This window comes from Salvelinus fontinalis, chromosome 21 (genome assembly GCF_029448725.1).
Source record: "Salvelinus fontinalis isolate EN_2023a chromosome 21, ASM2944872v1, whole genome shotgun sequence".
NCBI classification, from domain to species: Eukaryota; Metazoa; Chordata; class Actinopteri; order Salmoniformes; family Salmonidae; genus Salvelinus; species Salvelinus fontinalis.
This window is the reverse complement of record NC_074685.1, coordinates 48,935,091-48,957,195: the sequence shown is the minus strand read 5'-3', so window position 1 is coordinate 48,957,195 and position 22,105 is coordinate 48,935,091. Positions and strand designations below refer to the sequence as shown.

Genomic DNA, 22,105 nt, shown 5'->3' with positions numbered 1-22,105 from the left:
CACGTCACTCGGGCTGCACGGCCGGCCACGTCACTCGGGCTGCACGGCCGGCCACGTCACTCGGGCTGCACGGCCGGCCACGTCACTCGGGCTGCACGGCCGGCCACGTCACTCGGGCTGCACGGCCGGCCACGTCACTCGGGCTGCACGGCCGGCCACGTCACTCGGGCTGCACGGCCGGCCACGTCACTCGGGCTGCACGGCCGGCCACGTCACTCGGGCTGCACGGCCGGCCACGTCACTCGGGCTGCACGGCCGGCCACGTCACTCGGGCTGCACGGCCGGCCACGTCACTCGGGCTGCACGGCCGGCCACGTCACTCGGGCTGCACGGCCGGCCACGTCACTCGGGCTGCACGGCCGGCCACGTCACTCGGGCTGCACGGCCGGCCACGTCACTCGGGCTGCACGGCCGGCCACGTCACTCGGGCTGCACGGCCGGCCACGTCACTCGGGCTGCACGGCCGGCCACGTCACTCGGGCTGCACGGCCGGCCACGTCACTCGGGCTGCACGGCCGGCCACGTCACTCGGGCTGCACGGCCGGCCACGTCACTCGGGCTGCACGGCCGGCCACGTCACTCGGGCTGCACGGCCGGCCACGTCACTCGGGCTGCACGGCCGGCCACGTCACTCGGGCTGCACGGCCGGCCACGTCACTCGGGCTGCACGGCCGGCCACGTCACTCGGGCTGCACGGCCGGCCACGTCACTCGGGCTGCACGGCCGGCCACGTCACTCGGGCTGCACGGCCGGCCACGTCACTCGGGCTGCACGGCCGGCCACGTCACTCGGGCTGCACGGCCGGCCACGTCACTCGGGCTGCACGGCCGGCCACGTCACTCGGGCTGCACGGCCGGCCACGTCACTCGGGCTGCACGGCCGGCCACGTCACTCGGGCTGCACGGCGGCCACGTCACTCGGGCTGCACGGCGGCCACGTCACTCGGGCTGCACGGCGGCCACGTCACTCGGGCTGCACGGCGGCCACGTCACTCGGGCTGCACGGCGGCCACGTCACTCGGGCTGCACGGCGGCCACGTCACTCGGGCTGCACGGCGGCCACGTCACTCGGGCTGCACGGCGGCCACGTCACTCGGGCTGCACGGCGGCCACGTCACTCGGGCTGCACGGCGGCCACGTCACTCGGGCTGCACGGCGGCCACGTCACTCGGGCTGCACGGCGGCCACGTCACTCGGGCTGCACGGCGGCCACGTCACTCGGGCTGCACGGCGGCCACGTCACTCGGGCTGCACGGCGGCCACGTCACTCGGGCTGCACGGCGGCCACTACACTCGGGCTGCACGGCGGCCACTACACTCGGGCTGCACGGCGGCCACTACACTCGGGCTGCACGGCGGCCACTACACTCGGGCTGCACGGCGGCCACTACACTCGGGCTGCACGGCGGCCACTACACTCGGGCTGCACGGCGGCCACTACACTCGGGCTGCACGGCGGCCACTACACTCGGGCTGCACGGCGGCCACTACACTCGGGCTGCACGGCGGCCACTACCCTCGGGCTGCACGGCGGCCACTACCCTCGGGCTGCACGGCGGCCACTACCCTCTGGCTGCACGGCGGCCACTACCCTCTGGCTGCACGGCGGCCACTACCCTCTGGCTGCACGGCGGCCACTACCCTCTGGCTGCACGGCGGCCACTACCCTCTGGCTGCACGGCGGCCACTACCCTCTGGCTGCACGGCGGCCACTACCCTCTGGCTGCACGGCGGCCACTACCCTCTGGCTGCACGGCGGCCACTACCCTCTGGCTGCACGGCGGCCACTACCCTCTGGCTGCACGGCGGCCACTACCCTCTGGCTGCACGGCGGCCACTACCCTCTGGCTGCACGGCGGCCACTACCCTCTGGCTGCACGGCGGCCACTACCCTCTGGCTGCACGGCGGCCACTACCCTCTGGCTGCACGGCGGCCACTACCCTCTGGCTGCACGGCGGCCACTACCCTCTGGCTGCACGGCGGCCACTACCCTCTGGCTGCACGGCGGCCACTACCCTCTGGCTGCACGGCGGCCACTACCCTCTGGCTGCACGGCGGCCACTACCCTCTGGCTGCACGGCGGCCACTACCCTCTGGCTGCACGGCGGCCACTACCCTCTGGCTGCACGGCGGCCACTACCCTCTGGCTGCACGGCGGCCACTACCCTCTGGCTGCACGGCGGCCACTACACTCGGCTGCACGGCGGCCACTACACTCGGCTGCACGGCGGCCACTACACTCATGGGATTCACCATTCGACAGAGTTGGGGTCAATTCCATTTCAGGAAGTAAACCAAAATTCCAATTCCAGGATTGTGGAGTAATACCTACATGTTTCAAGCAGATCACTATATTGCCCAAGAACGCCAACGTAACCCAGTATAAATGACTAATCTCCCCGTAGCGCTTACATCTGTAGTTATGAAAGGCTGGTTATGGCTCACATCAACACCATCATCCCAGACACCCTGGACACACTCCAATTCCCATAACACCACAACAGATCCACAGATGACGCAATCTCTATTGCACTCCTCACTGCCCTCTACCATCTGGACAAAAGGAACACCTGTGTGAGAATGCTGTTCATTGACTACAGCTCAGCGTTCAACACCATAGTGCCCTCCAAGCTCATCACTAAGTGAAGGACCCTGGGACTAAATACCTCCCTTTCAACTGGATCCTGGGCTTCCTGACGGGCCGCCGCCAGTGGGGAGGGTAAGCAACAAAACATACACCACACTGGCCCATCAGAGGTTCATGCTTAGTCCCCTCCTGTACTCCCTGTTCACCTCCTGACTGTGTGGCTGCGCACGACTCCAACACCATCATTACGTATTGACACGACGGCGGATTTCCTGATCACCGACGACGATGAGATAGCCTATAGGGAGGTCAGAGACCTGGCAGTGTGGTGCCAGAACAACAACCTCTCCCTTAACATCAGCAAGACAAAGGAGCTGATCATGGACTACAGGAGACGAAGGGCCGAGAAAGCCCCATGCACATTGACATTTACCCGTGAAGCGGGTCGAAAGCGTCAAGTTCCTCGGTATCCACATGACTAAGGAATTATCATGGTCCCCACAGACACACACTAACTCAGTCGTGAACAAGGCAAGACAACGCCTCTTCCCCCTCAGGAGGCTGAAAAGATTTGGCATGGGCTCTCAGATCCTCAAAAAGTTACACGGCTGCGCCATTGAGATCTTCACTGGCTGCATCACCACCTGGTACGGCAACAGCTTGGCATCCGACAACAAGGTGCTTACAGAGGGTAGGGTAGTGCGTACGGCTCAGTACGTCACTGGGGCCTAACTCCCTGCCATGCAGGACCTCTATACCAGGCGGTGTCAGAGGAAAGCCTTATAAATTGTCAAAGACTCCAGCCAACCAAGTCACAGACTGTTCTCTTTGCTACCCCAAGGCAAGCGGTACCAATGCACCAAGTCTGGAACCAACAGGACCCTGAACAGCTTCTACCCCAAAGCCACACGACTGCTAAATAGTTAGTTCAATAGTTAAACAAATAGCTACCTACATTGACCCTTTTTGCACTAACTCTCTTGACTCATCACATACACTGCTGTTACTGTTAATTATCTATCCTGTTGCCTAGTCACTTTATTCCTATCTACAGTATATGTACATATCTACATTCCTGAACAACAAAAAAACAATGCATTTAGTATTTTATTTGGATCGCCAGTAACTGTTGCTGAAGCAGCAGCTACTCTTCTTGGGGTCCACAGACATACATATTCCAATCCATTACCCCATAGGAAAACATGATAGCCGGCTGCAATGGTTTCCAGCAACTAATTATTTGAACCTGGGCATAATTTTACAGCTTAAATTATTTTTAGGGCCAAAGGTATATTAACAGTCCCTCGGGCTGAGGCAGTTAAGGTGACTACAATTAAAACAATAAAAAAACAAGCATTAGAAGGGCAGTAGTCAGCGAGTGGAGTTCATTTTCACTCAAGTAAAGACTTTGCCTACATTTATTAAGTTCATAAAATCTTATTTTAGTTCAAATCTGTGTTTAAACTAGGCTACTAAGTCAATTTTTTTTCCATTTCAGATAGAGAAACCCAAAGGTGTCTGGTACCTATTATGGTGTTAGAATAGTCAGGCTTGTTAGAGTTTAGGCTGCTGGGAAATTGATACTCTTTAATTACCCGATTTTTCCAGTGTTAAATATCATCCTTCTTAATTGGACGGCAAACTGTTGATTCTTTGGAGCAGAATACGTTTTAAAGTCCTTTGCCACGTTTCTCCCAAACAAATCGTTCTATTTGGAGAAAAAAACCACCTCAGGGCTGTGTTGAGGTGGGATTTAGAGTCTTGTTCACAAGGCCAAAATCCATCAGGGAGGTTAGTCTTAACTGGGCGTTTAAATAATTGCCAGAATTGCCTTTGACCCTCTCTCATTTGTACACGATCTACAGATATCAACTGACCCTGACATGTCATGTTGTTCCTCCAAACAGCGTAGACACGTAATCTGTGAAATGCTGCCAGGTAGTCTGATTAAACATTGCCAGGCCACTATATTTTTCGTCTACACCAAGGAATCTCTACTTTCTTTCCAAATAACTGACGTTATAAAAGAAGACAGTTGTCAAGGGGATGGGGAAAATATAATCACGTCTTGTTGATATGCAGAGTCACACTCCGCATTGCCCTCTGCCCAATTCTCTTTTTTTAAATATATAGTTTTAGACACTTCAGAAATGGAGTGAGGCGGTTATTCCATCTAAACAGCTAAATGTCAAATACTGAGGAGCTGTACACATCCTACTATCCCCGTCAAGTGGAATCCACGCTACAAGTGACACTGATATGGATAACGTTTCAATCAGGGGCAACTTAAACACAAACTGTAAAACTAGCTTCATTTTAATCTTAGGAGGACTGAAGTGGTAAACAAAATCAGTTGTTACCTCTATTGTCTATTTTGAAGGTCGTTTTGTAGATGTTTCTATGCTCACCTGCCCACGGACTGCAGATGTACAGGACATTAGGTGCACCTCTATGTATGCTTTTTTTTGTTGTTGTACATTGTCCACGTCCAAATAAATAAAGGTAGTATTAATTTCACCATTACGATGGTTTTAATATGTTTTGTCTTTGAATGTTTATGCATTGGCAAAGAGCAGGTGTTTGAATCTCACTGGAGGAGTTGTCAGCAATTCTAGCATCTTGAGCATAACCAAGGCACTGGCTCCAATTAAAACGCCTCGCCTTGACTCATGAGAACAGCATAAACCTCTGCACTCCTATTTAAAAAAAGGCCTGCTCAGACGAGAAGAGTTGGATGGGAACAAAGGATTTGATTAGTGAAACTAGGCCCGTTTTTTTTCCCGCATTGGTGACTGTTACTCATTAACGATACCCAGAGCCGTCACGCACTTTACACTTCAGACGTTTAGGGCTGCCTGGAACCTTGGTGCGCTCCAGGCTCTTCTCACGTACACCGAGCCTTTTCTGGATTTTCACAGACGTACGAAGGGAACTTGTTTGCGCAAGGTCAGGATGGAGGAGTTCTCTCAGATCGGCCCTGCCTTGGCAAAACGGAACACAATCATGTTCGGAAAATGTACTGGTTTCCAAATGAGTGTTTTATTTCCGCCCACGATCCAACTATCGACTGCATATATGTTATCTTCATTGCCACGCCACCCTTCTGACACCATGTCTGCTGAAGGGTAATAGTTTGATTGCCCAGTGCCTTGGACTTTATCACACAGACATCAAATAACTTGCTGCAACACGGAATACAGTGCATCATCAGCGTCAATGGGGTGGGGGGTGTGGGGGGGGGGTCCGAGGTTGTCTGTCATGCAGTGATACACAGTGAATCCCCTAATATGACTCTCATCAAGTAGAAGTAATGTAATAATATGATGCTTCTCATCAACATGACGTCGAACCTTCAGTTAGACCAGGGATGGGAATCAGATGCGGGGTGGGGGGGGCACACAATCTGAACTCATGAGGGGGGGGCCCTAAGAAAATACAAGATGGCTAAGTAGTGGAGCATCTAGCATTATTTATTAATGACATGAAACAGACACCTGTAAAACAGGTCTGGATCAGACATTTTCCATTTACAACAGCTGAACCTCCGTTCACCATTCAAATCATGCATCTCATTGTGGACGAACACGCACACACACACACACACACACACACACACACACACACACACACACACACACACACACACACACACACACACACACACACACACACACACACACACACACACACACACACACACACACACACACACACACACACGCGTCTTTAAGTCAAGGTATGCTTTGGTCCTTTTGAGCATCCTCTCCAATAACACGGAGTTCAGGAAACAGTGTTTTTCTCTTACCTCTGGATGGATCGCTTTGAATACTGGAGCGTCCATCAATGTGATTTGACCCTAAAATAACAAGAAAAAAAAATATATTCAACCTTCCAATATATAGAAGAGTAATGCATGTCTAGAGTCTAGAGTAAATGGCTGTGGATTAACTTTGAAGGACGTCCACAGAGGAAAAGAATACATTATCATTCCTTAATTGGTGCAGTTAAAGAGCTGCTGTACATCACAAGGCCTTAAAATGGTGCTCTTGGGCCAGAAGAGTCTCCAGTTTCACATTCAACAGAATAATAAATTAAACAATAGAGTGATTTAACATCTCCATCGAGGTATGTCTTCTGGGTATCTTTGGTTGTACTCACAGCAAACTCCTCGGGCGTCACCTTCAGCACGTCAAACACAACGGCATCGTAACTCTTGGAGAAGTCCAAGCCCGGCCCATCCAGAGAGTCCGAGCTGCTGCTTCCCTGAGTTCACAGAGAAAACACCAGAGATAGATTGGTACATGTTGTGAGGAGGGGGATAAGCAGAAGAAGCAAGACAAAACAATATAAATTAACCCAACAGACTAAAATATTTTCTTGGGTGTTCATTTTAAGGTTGACCAATTGGAGGTGGGCCAAAAGCAAAATACATCAATCCAACAGATACAGAGATGTGATGAATCACACACACAACAATCAATATTAGATAAAGAAATAAGCTGAAGAGACAAAGTAAAAGTAAATGCAGAGCAGAGAAACAAACAAGCCCGACAGTCACACAATCTGCACATGGACATTTACAACACACCATAGAAGTGTTCATTTCTTACTTTCTTTAGGTATTTTTTCTTAAAACTGCATTGTTGGCTCGTAAGTGAGCATTTCACTGTAAAGTCTACACCTGTTGTATTCAGCGCATGTGACAAATACCATTTTTGATTAGTGGAATCAAGTAATTGAGAAACACTGTCCGAAAAGATGAGATGATGCCAACCAAAGGGTTTAATTCTGTCAGTTTACTTAATTCAACTACTCAAGGGCTTGATGAAGTTGACCAATGTGCTTAATCTGGAATAGATCATATGAATGGAACAGCTAGGAAACTGGAGGAGAGGTTTGGGAAACCCTGCCGTCTTGTCCTTAATAAACCAGTGGAACGGCTAGGGAAACCAGTGGAACGACTAGGGAACTGGAGGAGAGGTTTGGGAAACCCTGCCGTCTTGTCCTTAATAAACCAGTGGAACAGCTAGGGAAACCAGTGGAACGACTAGGGAACTGGAGGAGAGGTTTGGGAAACCCTGCCCTCATGTCCTTAATAAACCACTGGAACAGCTAGGGTAACGTAGGGGCTTTATACGTTACACAGCACTGAAAGCTGAATTGTTAGGAGGAAGACCAGTGAAAGACCTGCCCCATCCTCTATCAATATATAGTACCAGTCAAAAGTCTGGACAAAACCTACACATTCAAGGGTTTCTCATTATTTTGACAATTTTCTACATTGTAGAATAATAGTGAAGACAGCAAAACTATGAAATAACACATGTGGAATCATGTAGTAACCAAAAAAAGTGTAAAAATCAAAATATATTTTAGATTCTTCAAAGTAGCTACCCTTTGACTTGACAGCTTTGCACACTTGGCATTCTCTCAACCAGCTCCACCTGGAAGGCTTTTCCAACAGTCTTGAAGGAGTTCCTACATATGCTGAGCACTTGTTGGCTGCTTTTCCTTCACTCTGCAGTCCAACTCATCCCAAACCATCTCAATTGGGTTGAGGTTGGGGGATTGTGGAGGCCAGGTCATCTAATGCAGCACTCCATCACTCTCCTGCTTGGTCAAATAGCCCTTACACAGCCTGGAGGTGTGTTGGGTCATTGTCCTGTTGAAAAACAAATGATAGTCCCACTAAGCACAAACCAGATGGAATGGCGTATTGCTGCAGAATGCTGTGGTAGCCATGCTGGTTAAGTGTGCCTTGAATTCTAAATAAATCACTGTCAGTGTCACCAGCAAAGCACCCCCACACCATCACACCTCCTCCACCATGCTTCACGGTGGGAACCACATATGCGGAGATCATCCGTTCATCTACTCTGCGTCTCACAAAGAATCGGCGCCTGGAACCAAAAATCTCAAATTTGGACTCATCAGACCAAAAGGACAGATTTCCACCGGTCTAATGTCCATTGCTCGTGTTTCTTGGCCAAAGCAAGTCTCTTCTTATTGGTGTCCTTTAGTAGTGGTTTCTTTGCAGCAATTCAAGCATTAAAGGCCTAATTCACAGTCTCCTCTGAACAGTTGATGTTGAGATGTGTCTGTTACTTGAACTCTGTGAAGAATTTATTTGGGCTGCAGTTTCTGAGGCTGGTAACTAATGTACTTATCGTCTGCAGCAGAGAACTCTGGGTCTTCCTTTCATGTGCCGGTCCTCATGAGAGCCAGTTTCATCATACTTGATGGTTTTTGCGACTGCACTTACTTTAAATTAAAGTACTTGACATTTTCCATATTGACTGACTTTCAGGTCTTTAAGTAATGATGGACTGTCATTTCTCTTTGCTCATTTGAGCTGTTCTTGCCATAATATGGACTTGTTCTTTTACCATATAGGGCTATCTTCTGTATACCACCCCTACCTTGTCACAACATAACTTATTGTCTCAAACGCATTTAGTAAAGAAATTCCACAAAAACGTTTAATAATGCACACCTGTTAATTGAAATGCATTCCAGGTGACTACCTCATGAAGCTGGTTGAGAGACTGCCAAGAGTTTGCAAAGCTGTCATCAAAGTAAAGGGTGGCTTCTTTGAACAATCTCAAATATAAAATATATTTTGATTTGTTTAACAGTTTTTTGGTTACTACATGATTCCATATGTGTTATTTCATAGTGTTGATGTCTTCACTATTATTCTACAATGTATAAAATAGTAAAAACAAAGAAAAAACACCTTGAATGAGTAGGTGTCCAAACTTTTGACTGGTACTGTAGTTCAAGGAGACTTTGTCTCCATGGTGAGATCATGTCAATAGGCTTCAGACAGGTTGCTATCTAAACTCAGCAAAAAAAGGAACGTCCCCTCACTGTCAACCGAGTTAATTTTCAGCAAACGTATCATGTGTAAATATTTGTATGAATATAACAAGATTCAAGAACTGAGACAAACTGAACAAGTTCCACAGACATGTGACATGGACATGGAATAATGTGTCTCTGAACAAAGGTTAAAATCAAAAGTTAGTCAGTATCTGGTGTGGCCACCAGCTGCATTAAGTACTGCAGTGCATCTCCTCCTCATGGACTGCACCAGATTTGCCAGTTCTTGATGTGAGATGTTACCCCTCTCTTCCACCGAGGCACCTGCAAGTTCCCGGACATTTCTGGGGGGAATGGCCCTAGCCCTCACCCTCCGATCCAACAGGTCCCAGACGTGCTCAATGGGATTGAGATCCGGGCTCTTCGCTGGCCATGGCAGAACACTGACATTCCTGTTTTGCAGGAAATCACACACCGAACGAGCAATATGGCTGGTGGCATTGTCATGCTGGAAGGTCATGTCAGGATGAGCCTGCAGGAAGGGTACCACACGAGGGAGGAGGATGTCTTCCCTGTAACGCACAGCATTGAGATTGCCTGCAATGACAACAAGCTCAGTCCGATGATGCTGTGACACACTGCCCAAGACCATGACGGACCCTCCACCTCCAAATCGATCCCGCTCCAGAGTACAGGCCTCGGTGTAACGCTCATTCCTTCGACAATAAACGCAAATCCAACCATCACCCCTGGTGAGACAAAACCGCGACTCGTCAGAGAAGAGCACTTTTTGCCAGTCCTGTTTGGTCCAGCGACGGTGGGTTTGTGCCCATAGGCGATGTTGTTGCCGGTGAGGTCTGGTGAGGACCTGCCTTACAACAAGCCTACAAGCCCTCAGTCCAGCCTCTCTCAGCCTATTGCGGACAGTCTGAGCACTGATGGACGGATTATGCGTTCCTGGTGTAACTCTGGCAGTTGTTGCCATCCTGTACCTGTTCCGGAGGTGTGATGTTCGGATGTACCGATCCTGTGCAGGTGTTGTTACACGTGGTCTGCCACTGTCAGTCCTGTCTCAGGCGTCTCACAGTACAGACATTGCAATTTATTGCCCTGGCCACATCTGCAGTCCTCATGCCTCCTTGCAGCATGCCTAAGGCACATTCACACAGATGAGCATGGACCCTGGGCATCTTTCTTTTGGTGTTTTTCAGAGTCTGTAGAAAGGCCTCTTTAGTGTCCTATGTTTTCATAACTGTGATGTTAATTGCCTACCGTCTGTAAGCTTACTTAGTGTCTTAACGACCGTTCCACAGGTGCATGTTCATTATTTGTTTATGGTTCATTGAAAAAGCATGGGAAACAGTGTTTAAACAATTTACAATGAAGATCTGTGAAGTTATTTGGATTTTTATGAATTATCTTTGAAAGAGAGGATCCTGAAAAATGGACGTTTCTTTTTTTGCTGTGTTTACCTTTCCATTCAGTGTGTTCAGATCAGTACATAGATAGGATCGATATCACTCCTATCAATTTTGGCTGAAGTAAAATCAGTCCTTAGTTCTTACCACTGAGGAGGCAGAGTTGATGCTGGCGCCATCCGAGAGACCGTTCCTACGGTACATGCTCACGACGACGTGCAGCGGGGGGGGCGACCAAGGCCCTTAGCTGGACAGCACACATGACCTCTCATCCATATCTGGAACAAAATAGAAGAATGTTCAAGGTTTCATTTGGAATAGCAACAAGAAAAATGGGTCTGGGATGGAGCAACAGCTAACAAATCATAGGCTACAGTTAGCAGTGGGTTTCCAAAATGGTTTTGTGATGTAAATGGGACACAAAACCAAATTAGCAACACCACCTTAAGAAATGTTCTCTACTTGGCCCGAAACAATAGCTGGCTTTAACATGATGAACCACCTCATTAGAAGTAGGCCCTACAGTTTTGTGGCAAATATCCCACAACTGCAAAGCAAACAATGTGAACCGTTAGGTCAAGACTGAACAGGGTAATTCCACAGTAACACTTCAACACTGATTTCCAAGTTATGTTTTTGTATTTTTTTGTTGTTGTACATTTAAACAATTTTTTTCCTTCTCAATTTTGTGGGACACTATGAGCTGAACATAACAGTACGTCAGTGGAAGAGAGGACAGTAGCAGGAGACACTATGAGCTGAACATAACAGTCAGTGGAAGAGAGGACAGTAACAGGAGACACTATGAGCTGAACATAACAGTCAGTGGAAGAGAGGACAGTAACAGGAGACACTATGAGCTGAACATAACAGTCAGTGGAAGAGAGGACAGTAACAGGAGACACTATGAGCTGAACATAACAGTCAGTGGAAGAGAGGACAGTAACAGGAGACACTATGAGCTGAACATAACAGTCAGTAGAAGAGAGGACAGTAACAGGAGACACTATGAGCTGAACATAACAGTCAGTGGAAGGGAGGACACTACTATGGTTTGTAACTGTTATTTCACATTGTAGCAAATTCAGTTGCATTAAAATTCAGTTGCATTTTTTTCCTACAGTTTGAACCACTTAATAATTCATATACAAAATGTAAAATCAGTAAAAATCACTAGAACCAATTTGATAGGTCCATTACTTCCTGTGAACTTTCATAATCCAACCCTCCTTGTGAGGGAGAGAAATGTGAAAATATCTTAAAGATATGTCTGTTTTTGAAAACAAGGCACAAGGGAATATTTCTTAAACTTACAGAAGGTAAACAATTTCTCCAAAACTAAATATAAAGTGTTGATATTAGTCGGCAGGGGCCTTTACGTCAAGATGTTAGTTTTGAACAATTTCTGATGCCTTTTAAGAATTTCTGGTAGATTTTTTTCTAAGACCCTCTTTTGCATCTGTTTATGTATAAATCAAAGCCTTTAACTTATGCTTCATTTTTAAGATGGAGAAACGGTTGATTTCCCCCCCCCCCCCCCCAAAAAAAAGACTTTGCTTTCGTTTGACACCCAATTTAACATGCTCCTATGAACTTCTCATGTTGGTGCTGATTGGTCCTTTTCGATGGTATGGCTTAATGACATGAATAAAGAGGCAGGAAGTAGCAGGTGCAGTCCGGGTGAGGAAAGCTTGAACATTGTTTTCTTAATTTGCTATTAAATCAGAGCGATTAAATCATAGTATGAAAGCGTACATAGAGCTTAGAGAGTTCACACAATCCATTTTCTAGATGGAGAAGTGCTAGTAACCTATTAGCATGACCAAGTGATTGGTCAATTCAGGTCAAATGAGCCATGGCGCCATGTGATTGGTCAATTCAGGTCATGGTCAAATGAACCATGGCGCCAGTGTGAGAGAGAGAGAGTGGCATTTCTCCGACAATGACACACGGTTGACAAACGGATAATATAAAAGAACATTTCAGATTTTTTCGAAGGTGAAACATACCGCAGTTTCTTTGGAGAGGAGTTCCATGCCATCGTCCAAAAGCAGATGTGTGTGTGTGTGTGTGTGTGTGTGTGTGTGTGTGTGTGTGTGTGTGTGTGTGTGTGTGTGTGTGTGTGTGTGTGACATGACTCAGTCACGCCAACAAACTCTAGGTAAACTTGCCGCTTAAATTCATTGCGCAACCATGCACATTTTGTACAAGCGCGCGGAGGTGGCTGGGGCTGGCAGACGAGGCTATCTGGCCGTCAGAGAGGGAACACATAGGAAAGTATGTGACTTTTACAATGGAAATCGGCACACACGTACAAAAGGATGAAACATTACTGTTTTATGGAACGGCTGCTCGCCAGCCTGGAAATTTTAAACAGCTGAGACTTTTTCAAGGTTATTATAGCCCTACTTTTATAAAAATGTGGGGGGAAATATCAATAAAGCGAGCTCCAGTCTCATTTCAATTTTATTAACATTTTTCACAAGTCAAAGCGATTCATAAGATGCTGACAATGGTAAATTCATTAAATATATTAATATTATTAGGCTATATATTATTAGACTAATATATTAAAATATTAGTCTTAAAATACAGTGAAATGGAACTGAAAGCCGGATTGCGAATAAACCTAGATAAAAGCTAGATAAAACAGTTCAACACGATTGTTTCCTCCATGTTCGACACCAAGCTCAGAGCCCTGGGTCTGGACACCACCCTCTGCAGCTGGATCCTGGACTTCCTGACGGGCAGACCACAGGCTGTGACGATTGGCAACAATATCTTAACACAGGGGCCCCCCAGGGGTGTGTCCTCAGTCCTCTGCTGTACTCTCTGTTGGCTTTGCACGACACCAACTCCATCATCACGTTTGCCGACGACACCACGGTTGTAGTCCTGATAACCAACCAAGACGAGTCAGCCTATAGGGGCTGAGGTGGTAAGTGAACTGGCATTGTGATGCCAAGACAATGACCTCTCCCTCAACGTCAGCAAAACAAAGGAGTTTGTTGACTTCAGGAAGCAGAGGGGGGGGGGGGGGGGGGGGTCCGATCCATAGGACTGCAGTAGAGAGAGTCAGCAGTTTTAAGTTCCACATCACCAAGGACGTAACATGGACCAACACCACCACCACTCGTCAAGAGGGCTCAACAGAGCGTCTCTACTTCCTTAGACGGCTGCAGAAATGTGGCATGCATCCCTGGGTCCTCTGCAAATACTACCGCCACACGCCTGCATCGTCGAGAGCGCCCTGACCGGTTGCATCACGGCCTGGTACAGGAATTGCTCCGTCCGCAACAACCGTAAGGCCCTCCGGCAGTTGGTGAAGACAGCACAGTACATCACTTGGACCATGCTCCCCACCCATCCAGGACATCGACTAGAAAGGATTCTCTGAGTCGCCGTACCTTGGCACACATGCACTCATCCATATAGAGATACACTCATATCCACACACACACACCGCTACCAGATTTATTATTATTGCTAAATACTGCACAGTTAAAAAAATGTAAAATCCTCCTCAATCCCCCCCTTCCACAAAAACACATGTATATATATATATATTGAACTATAAATTGTAGCTTCATGCATTATACTTATGCTAAACTGTTTATTAGATTCTACTAAGCCTTTTACTTCATTGTTTTGGGATTTTTCAATTCTCCCTGACTATCTTGCATTTTATTTTGGTGATTGTTAGTTCTCAAAGATTATATTATTTAAAAATATATAGGTCCATTATCTTTTTTTTAATCATCTGGTTTTAATCGTTTAAGTTTTTACACTGAAAGCATTTTTCCATCACAAAAAATAATATATAAAATAATTTTAGGCATCCCGAAAACACAGCCCACCCAAGGATTTCAATGGTAGAAAATCCCCTGGATGCGTATCCTGTACATATGACTAATAAAACTTGAAACTAAAAATAATGGAGACTCAAACTGTAAAACCAAACCTTAGGTCTTCCCACACACACACACACACACACACACACACACACACACACACACACACACACACACACACACACACACACACACACACACACACACACACACACACACAGAGGGAGACAGGGAGAGTGATAGAGGGAAAGAGAGTGACAGAGACAGACAGAGATTAATAACTAAACTTGAAATGTGTCTTTGCACAAAAGGCCAACCAGGTTGATTTGCAATACTAAGACGCCCCCTTGTGTAAGGATATAGAACTGCAAGTGAATGTTAAGTGATCATATTCACAACAGAATAGCTTTGGACAACCTAGGGAGGCAAACTACAAAGCCGAATTAATGAGTTAGCCAGTTAACTTTGATAAGCTACAGCTTGCATTAATTAGTAAGTGACAATACACATTTAAACCTACATTATATGATATAGCGTATACTGTCCTCAGTTGTAGTAATCACTTGATCAATCTGATTAATGACTAGCTATGACCTTAGCACGGAGTCACACAAAGACCCTACCATTTCACGACCACCTCCTTTGAAAATCTTCCACACTGACACAGTGGGGGGGGGGGGGACAGTTGCATTCCCAATGGTAATTTATTCCCTACATAGTGCACTACCCTATGGGGTCCTGGTCAAAAGTAGTGCACTACCCTAAGGGGTCCTGGTCAAAAGTAGTGCACTACCCTATGGGGTCCTGGTCAAAAGTAGTGCACTACCCTATGGGGCCCTGGTCAAAAGTAGTGCACTACCCTATGGGGTCCTGGTCAAAAGTAGTGCACTACCCTATGGGGTCCTGGTCAAAAGTAGTGCACTACCCTATGGGGCCCTGGTCTAAAGTAGTGCACTACCCTATGGGGCTCTGGTCTAAAGTAGTGCACTATGTAGGGAATAAGGTGCCATTTGATCAATTCTACCCTGTATAGTCCGATAGGTGGCTGCAATTCACAGATGATATTGATTGAGCATTTACACCACTGTGGCCCGGACATAATTCAATTAGAACACAAGGCGTCCAGGGATGTAAGTGGCACAAGCATTTACCAACAACAACAACAAAATCAGTGGAGCAACTGAGAAGACGTCTTTACGAAGTGGGTGTTACGAATAACGCATTGACTTTTTTTGCCAAGCGTTAGGTCTTGTCAGTCAAGTTTCTAAAAACAGCCATGTGTCCAGATGTCACTCAGGAAAGAAGCTCAGTAGAAATCCCCGCCACGACCAACATCGGGCACATCCCCGCCACGACCAACATCGGGCACATCCCCGCCACGACCAACATCGGGCACATCCCCGCCACGACCAACATCGGGCACATCCCCGCCACGACCAACATCGGGCACATCCCCGCCACGACCAACATCGGGCACATCCCAGCCACGACCACCATCGGGCACATCCCCGCCACGACCAACATCGGGCACATCCCCGCCACGACCAACATCGGCACATCCCAGCCACGACCAACATCGGGCACATCCCCGCCACGACCAACATCGGGCACATCCCCGCCACGACCAACATCGGGCACATCCCAGCCCCGACCAACATCGGGCACATCCCAGCCACGACCAACATCGGGCACATCCCAGCCACGACCAACATCGGGCACATCCCAGCCACGACCAACATCGGCACATCCCAGCCACGACCAACATCGGCACATCCCCGCCACGACCACCATCGGGCACATCCCCGCCACGACCAACATCGGGCACATCCCAGCCACGACCAACATCGGGCACATCCCCGCCACGACCAACATCGGGCACATCCCAGCCACGACCAACATCGGGCACATCCCAGCCACGACCAACATCGGGCACATCCCAGCCACGACCAACATCGGGCACATCCCAGCCACGACCAACATCGGGCACATCCCCGCCACGACCAACATCGGGCACATCCCCGCCACGACCAACATCGGGCACATCCCCGCCACGACCAACATCGGGCACATCCCCACCACGACCAACAATGGCACAGATGAAAAAAGTAATTGAAAAGCTTTGCCCTACCTACACCTTAACCCCAAGGTAGATCAGAGAGGACCTGGTACCTACACCTTAACCCCAAGGTAGATCAGAGAGGACCTGGTACCTACACCCTAACCCCAAGGTAGATCAGAGAGGACCTGGTACCTACACCTTAACCCCAAGGTAGATCAGAGAGGACCTGGTACCTACGCCCTAACCCCAAGGTAGATCAGAGAGGACCTGGTACCTACACCCTAACCCCAAGGTAGGTCAGAGAGGACCTGGTAGCTACACCTTAACCCCAAGGTAGATCAGAGAGGACTGGAGCTAAGCAGTGCTACCTCTATATTGCACTCTGATACACCATGTTGAATGTAATGTATTTCTTATACCTATCCAATCCTCTAAGACAGTGGTTATCCAACCTCACCTCGAGGTCCCCTAGACGTTCCACCTCAGTGCCTTCATTCTGTAATTCAGTGGTCCTCAAACCTCACCGTCCCCTAGACGTTCCATCTCAGGTCCTTCATTCTGTAATTCAGTGGTCCTCAAACCTCACCGTCCCCTAGACGTTCCACCTCAGTGCCTTCATTCTGTAATTCAGTGGTCCTCAAACCTCACCTCGAGGTCCCCTAGACGTTCCACCTCAGTGCCTTCATTCTGTAATTCAGTGGTCCTCAAACCTCACCGTCCCCTAGACGTTCCATCTCAGGTCCTTCATTCTGTAATTCAGTGGTCCTCAAACCTCACCTCGAGGTCCCCTAGACGTTCCACCTCAGTGCCTTCATTCTGTAATTCAGTGGTCCTCAAACCTCACCGTCCCCTAGACGTTCCATCTCAGGTCCTTCATTCTGTAATTCAGTGGTCCTCAAACCTCACCTCGAGGTCCCCTAGACGTTCCATCTCAGTGCCTTCATTCTTTAATTCAGTGGTCCTCAAACCTCACCGTCCCCTAGACGTTCCATCTCAGGTCCTTTATTCTGTAATTCAGTGGTCCTCAAACCTCACCGTCCCCTAGACGTTCCACCTCAGTGCCTTCATTCTGTAATTCAGTGGTCCTCAAACCTCACCGTCCCCTAGACGTTCCATCTCAGGTCCTTCATTCTGTAATTCAGTGGTCCTCAAACCTCACCTCGAGGTCCCCTAGACGTTCCATCTCAGTGCCTTCATTCTTTAATTCAGTGGTCCTCAAACCTCACCGTCCCCTAGACGTTCCATCTCAGGTCCTTTATTCTGTAATTCAGTGGTCCTCAAACCTCACCGTCCCCTAGACGTTCCACCTCAGTGCCTTCATTCTGTAATTCAGTGGTCCTCAAACCTCACCGTCCCCTAGACGTTCCATCTCAGTGCCTTCATTCTTTAATTCAGTGGTCCTCAGACATCTTGTAACATTAACCAGTAGAGGGCAGCATACCTATCTTTACTGGTTGTGGTCACGCACCACTGGAGCAAAAGGCTGAGATTGCAAACTGCCACGGTTTCTCTTCATCATTTGCTTTGCCCTACTTCTCTCCAGCAGCAAACAGAAGACTCTTAATATAACTTTAACCAGGGAAGCCCCACTGGCTGGCTGGTGTAGTTGTGGTCATCTGAGAGGAAGGAGGCACTTCTGCAGTAATGTTTCCACCTCCATAAGATGCATCAAGACGTTCTCCATCACTAATCTATGAAGGTGGGGTTGAGAGAGAGAGAGATATGGGGGAGAGAGAGAGAGAGAGAGATGGGGGAGAGAGAGAGAGAGAGAGAGATGGGGGAGAGAGAGAGAGAGAGATGGGGAGAGAGAGGGGGAGATGGGGAGAGAGAGAGGGGGAGATGGGGAGAGAGAGGGAGATGGGGAGAGAGAGGGAGATGGGAGAGAGAGGGAGATGGGAGAGAGAGGGAGATGAGAGGGAGATGGGAGAGAGAGGGAGATGGGAGAGAGAGGGAGATGGGGGAGAGATAGCGCTACAGACATGCTCAGAGTGAGCTCCTCTTTTTGGTTTTTAAAATGAGACGGATTCAAATCTAAAAAGAAATGAAATAATGAACAACTCTATTCAATGAGAATAGAAATGTTAAAAATTAAGTGGTTTTGACTCTTCCTAGCTAGCGACACAACAAAAACCTAGCCATCAAGCTAACCAGAGAGACAGAAAAATTGAGCAAGAACAAAGCTAGCAAGGGGAGTAAATACAACTACATTAAATGACCAAATTGAGTGAGTAAACCAAAAATCAGCATTAACTCTAAACATATCTTCAGTCTTTTTGCTGGTTTCTTAGCTAAGTTAGAGATAGTTGTGGGGAGTCGACTCGCATTTCTGGGTGTCAAGCTTCGATTTCGCTAGAAATTGACTCCCCGACTCCGAAGATGCAGTATTTTTTCAACAGAGGAAACCATTAGCCTAGTCTACTTCGAGAACAGAAAGAGCGAGCTAGCGATGGGGAGAGAGAGAGCGAGTAAGAGCGAGAGCGAGCGAGCTAGCGATGGGGAGAGAGAGAGAGCGAGAGCGAGCGAGAGCGAGCGAGCTAGCGATGGGGAGAGAGAGCGAGTAAGAGCGAGAGCGAGCGAGCTAGCGATGGGGAGAGAGAGAGAGCGAGAGCAAGCGAGAGCGAGCGAGCTAGCGATGGGGAGAGAGAGAGAGCGAGAGCAAGCGAGAGCGAGCGAGCTAGCGATGGGGAGAGAGAGAGAGCGAGAGCAAGCGAGAGCGAGCGAGCTAGCGATGGGGAGAGAGAGAGCGAGAGCAAGCGAGAGCGAGCGAGCTAGCGATGGGGAGAGAGAGAGCGAGAGCAAGCGAGAGCGAGCGAGCTAGCGATGGGGAGAGAGAGAGCGAGAGCGAGCGAGAGCGAGCGAGCTAGCGATGGGGAGAGAGAGAGCGAGAGCGAGCGAGAGCGAGCGAGCTAGCGATGGGGAGAGAGAGAGCGAGAGCGAGAGCGAGCTAGCGATGGGGAGAGAGCGAGAGAGAGCGAGAGCGAGCTAGCGATGGGGAGAGAGAGAGAGAGAGCGAGAGCGAGCTAGCGATGGGGAGAGAGAGAGCGAGAGCGAGCTAGCGATGGGGAGAGAGAGAGCGAGAGCGAGCTAGCGATGGGGAGAGAGCGAGCGAGCCAGATGGAAGGGGCACAGCCAGGCATGACAGTGTTGTGCTGAAAATCTCCGACTTGCTAGTTGAGATTTCTGCTCTTCACTCCGTTGTCAGTTTAGCCTACATTTCACTGATCTTAGTAGCAGAAAGCATTTTGTATTTGTGTTCTTCAAGGCAGCTGTCAATGATCACAATAGGCTTGTGCATGACACAAGTAATTTTTCCAACAATTGTTTAGAGATTATTTCACTTATAATTCACTGTATCACAATTCCAGTGGGTCAGAAGTTTACATACACTAAATTGACTGTGCCTTTAAACAGCTTGGAAAATTCCAGAAAATGATGTCATGGCTTTAGAAGCTTCTGATAGGCTAATTGACATCATTTGAGTCAATTGGAGGTGTACCTGTGGATGTATTTCAAGGCCTACCTTCAAACTCAGTGCCTCTGCTAATAGCATGGGAAAATTCAAAAGAAATCAGCCAAGACCTCCAAATTGGAGACCTCCACAAGTCTGGTTCATCCTTGGGAGCAATTTCCAAACGTCTGAAGGTACCACGTTCATCTGTACAAACAATAGTACGCAAGTATAAACACGATGGGACCATGCAGCCGTCATACCACTCATGAAGGAGACGCGTTCTGTCTCCTAGAGATGAACATACTTTGGGTGAAAAGTGCAAATCAATACCAGAACAGCAGCAAAGGACATGGTGAAGATGCTGGAGGAAACCGGTACAAAAGTATCTATATTTACAGTAAAACGAGTCCTATATCGACATGACCTGAAAGGCCGCTCAGCAAGGAAAAAGCCACTGCTCCAATACCACCATAAAAAAAGCCAGACTACGGTTTGCAACTGCACATGGGAACAAAGATTGTACTTTTTGGAGAAACAAAAATAGAACTGTTTGGCCATAATGACCATCGTTGTGTTTGGAGGAAAAAGGGTGAGGCTTGCAAGCCGAAGAACACCATCCAAAACGTGAAGCACAGGGGTGGCAGCATCATGTTGTGGGGGTGCTTTGCTGCAGGAGGGACTCGTGCACTTCACAAAATAGATGGCATCATGAGGGTGAAAGATTATGTGGTTATATTGAAGCAACGTCAAGACATTAGTCAGGAAGTTAAAGCTTGGTCGCAAATGGGTCTTCCAAATGGACAATGACCCAAAGTTGTGGCAAAATGGCATAAGGACAACAAAGGTAAGGTATTGGAGTGACCATCACAAAGACCTGACCTCAATCATATAGAAAATGTGTGGGCAGAACTGAATAAGCGTGTGCGAGCAAGGAGGCCTACAAACCTGACTCAGTTACACCAGCTCTGTCAGGAGGAATGGGTCAAAATTCACCCAACTTATTGTGGGAAGCTTGTGGAAGGCTACCCAAAATGTTTGACCCAGGTTAAACAATTTAAAAGGCAATGCTACAAAATACTAATTGAGTGTATGTAAACTTCTAACCCACTGGGAATGTGATGAAAGAAATAAAAGCTGAAATAAATCACTATTATTCTGACATTTCACATTTTTAAAATATAGTGGTGATCCTAACTGACCTAAGACAGGGAATTTTTACTAGAATTAAATGTCGGGAATTGTGAAAAAAACGGAGTATAAATGTATTTGGCTAAGGTGTATGTAAACTTCCAACTTCAACTGTATTGACTCTGATGCCACAACTCTGGTGCCACAAAGTATTCGACTATGACACAATTATGGAAATTAGAAGGTTGGGGGGGTTCAGCAAGGCCATTTTCTTGCCTACCGAGCCCCCCCCCCCCACCTTTCTATCTTGGGACTGCAAGGCCTGGCACACTTCAGAATAGGGGGGGGGGAATCCCCCCCCCCTTCTAATTTCCTTGATTTTGTCAGTCAAATACTTTCTATAGAACAAACTTCAGGATAGGCAACATAAATTAATTATTCATGTATGCGTGTTGTATTAAACATAGAGGAGGGAGTAGAACGTAGGCAAGCTATAAACATTTCAGAACAACTACTAGTCGAATAAGAAATGGGACAGATTACGAATTTTGCCAAAGATTTATTTATAGACTAATACACTTGAAACAGATAGCCAAACCGAAAACTGCAAACATTACTCGTACCTCCCCCGCAATCAAACCGCCTTAAAACATGAAATGAAACACAGCCTAACGTGATCATTGACAGATGCCTTGAAGGACACAAATAAAAAATTGCTTTCTGCTACTAAGATCAGTGAAATGTAGGCTAAACTGACAACGGAGTGAAGAGCAGAAATCTCAACTAGCA

General features: G+C 48.1%; 1 protein-coding gene across 5 annotated transcripts in view; it reads right to left on the bottom strand.

Annotated features, from left to right (window-relative positions):
• LOC129819054 (ras-specific guanine nucleotide-releasing factor RalGPS1-like) overlaps positions 1–22,105 on the bottom strand; it is a 273,360-nt gene that overhangs the window by 200,563 nt on the left and 50,692 nt on the right. For all 5 annotated transcript variants that reach the window (XM_055875573.1, XM_055875575.1, XM_055875572.1 and 2 more), the window contains 3 exons: positions 10,975–11,105; positions 6,746–6,850; positions 6,393–6,443 (listed from right to left, as the gene is read on the bottom strand). In XM_055875573.1, coding sequence (XP_055731548.1) covers positions 6,393–6,443; positions 6,746–6,850; positions 10,975–11,031 — 213 coding nt within the window. In that variant the 5' untranslated portion in view covers positions 11,032–11,105. The remainder of the gene's footprint in view (positions 1–6,392; positions 6,444–6,745; positions 6,851–10,974; positions 11,106–22,105) is intronic.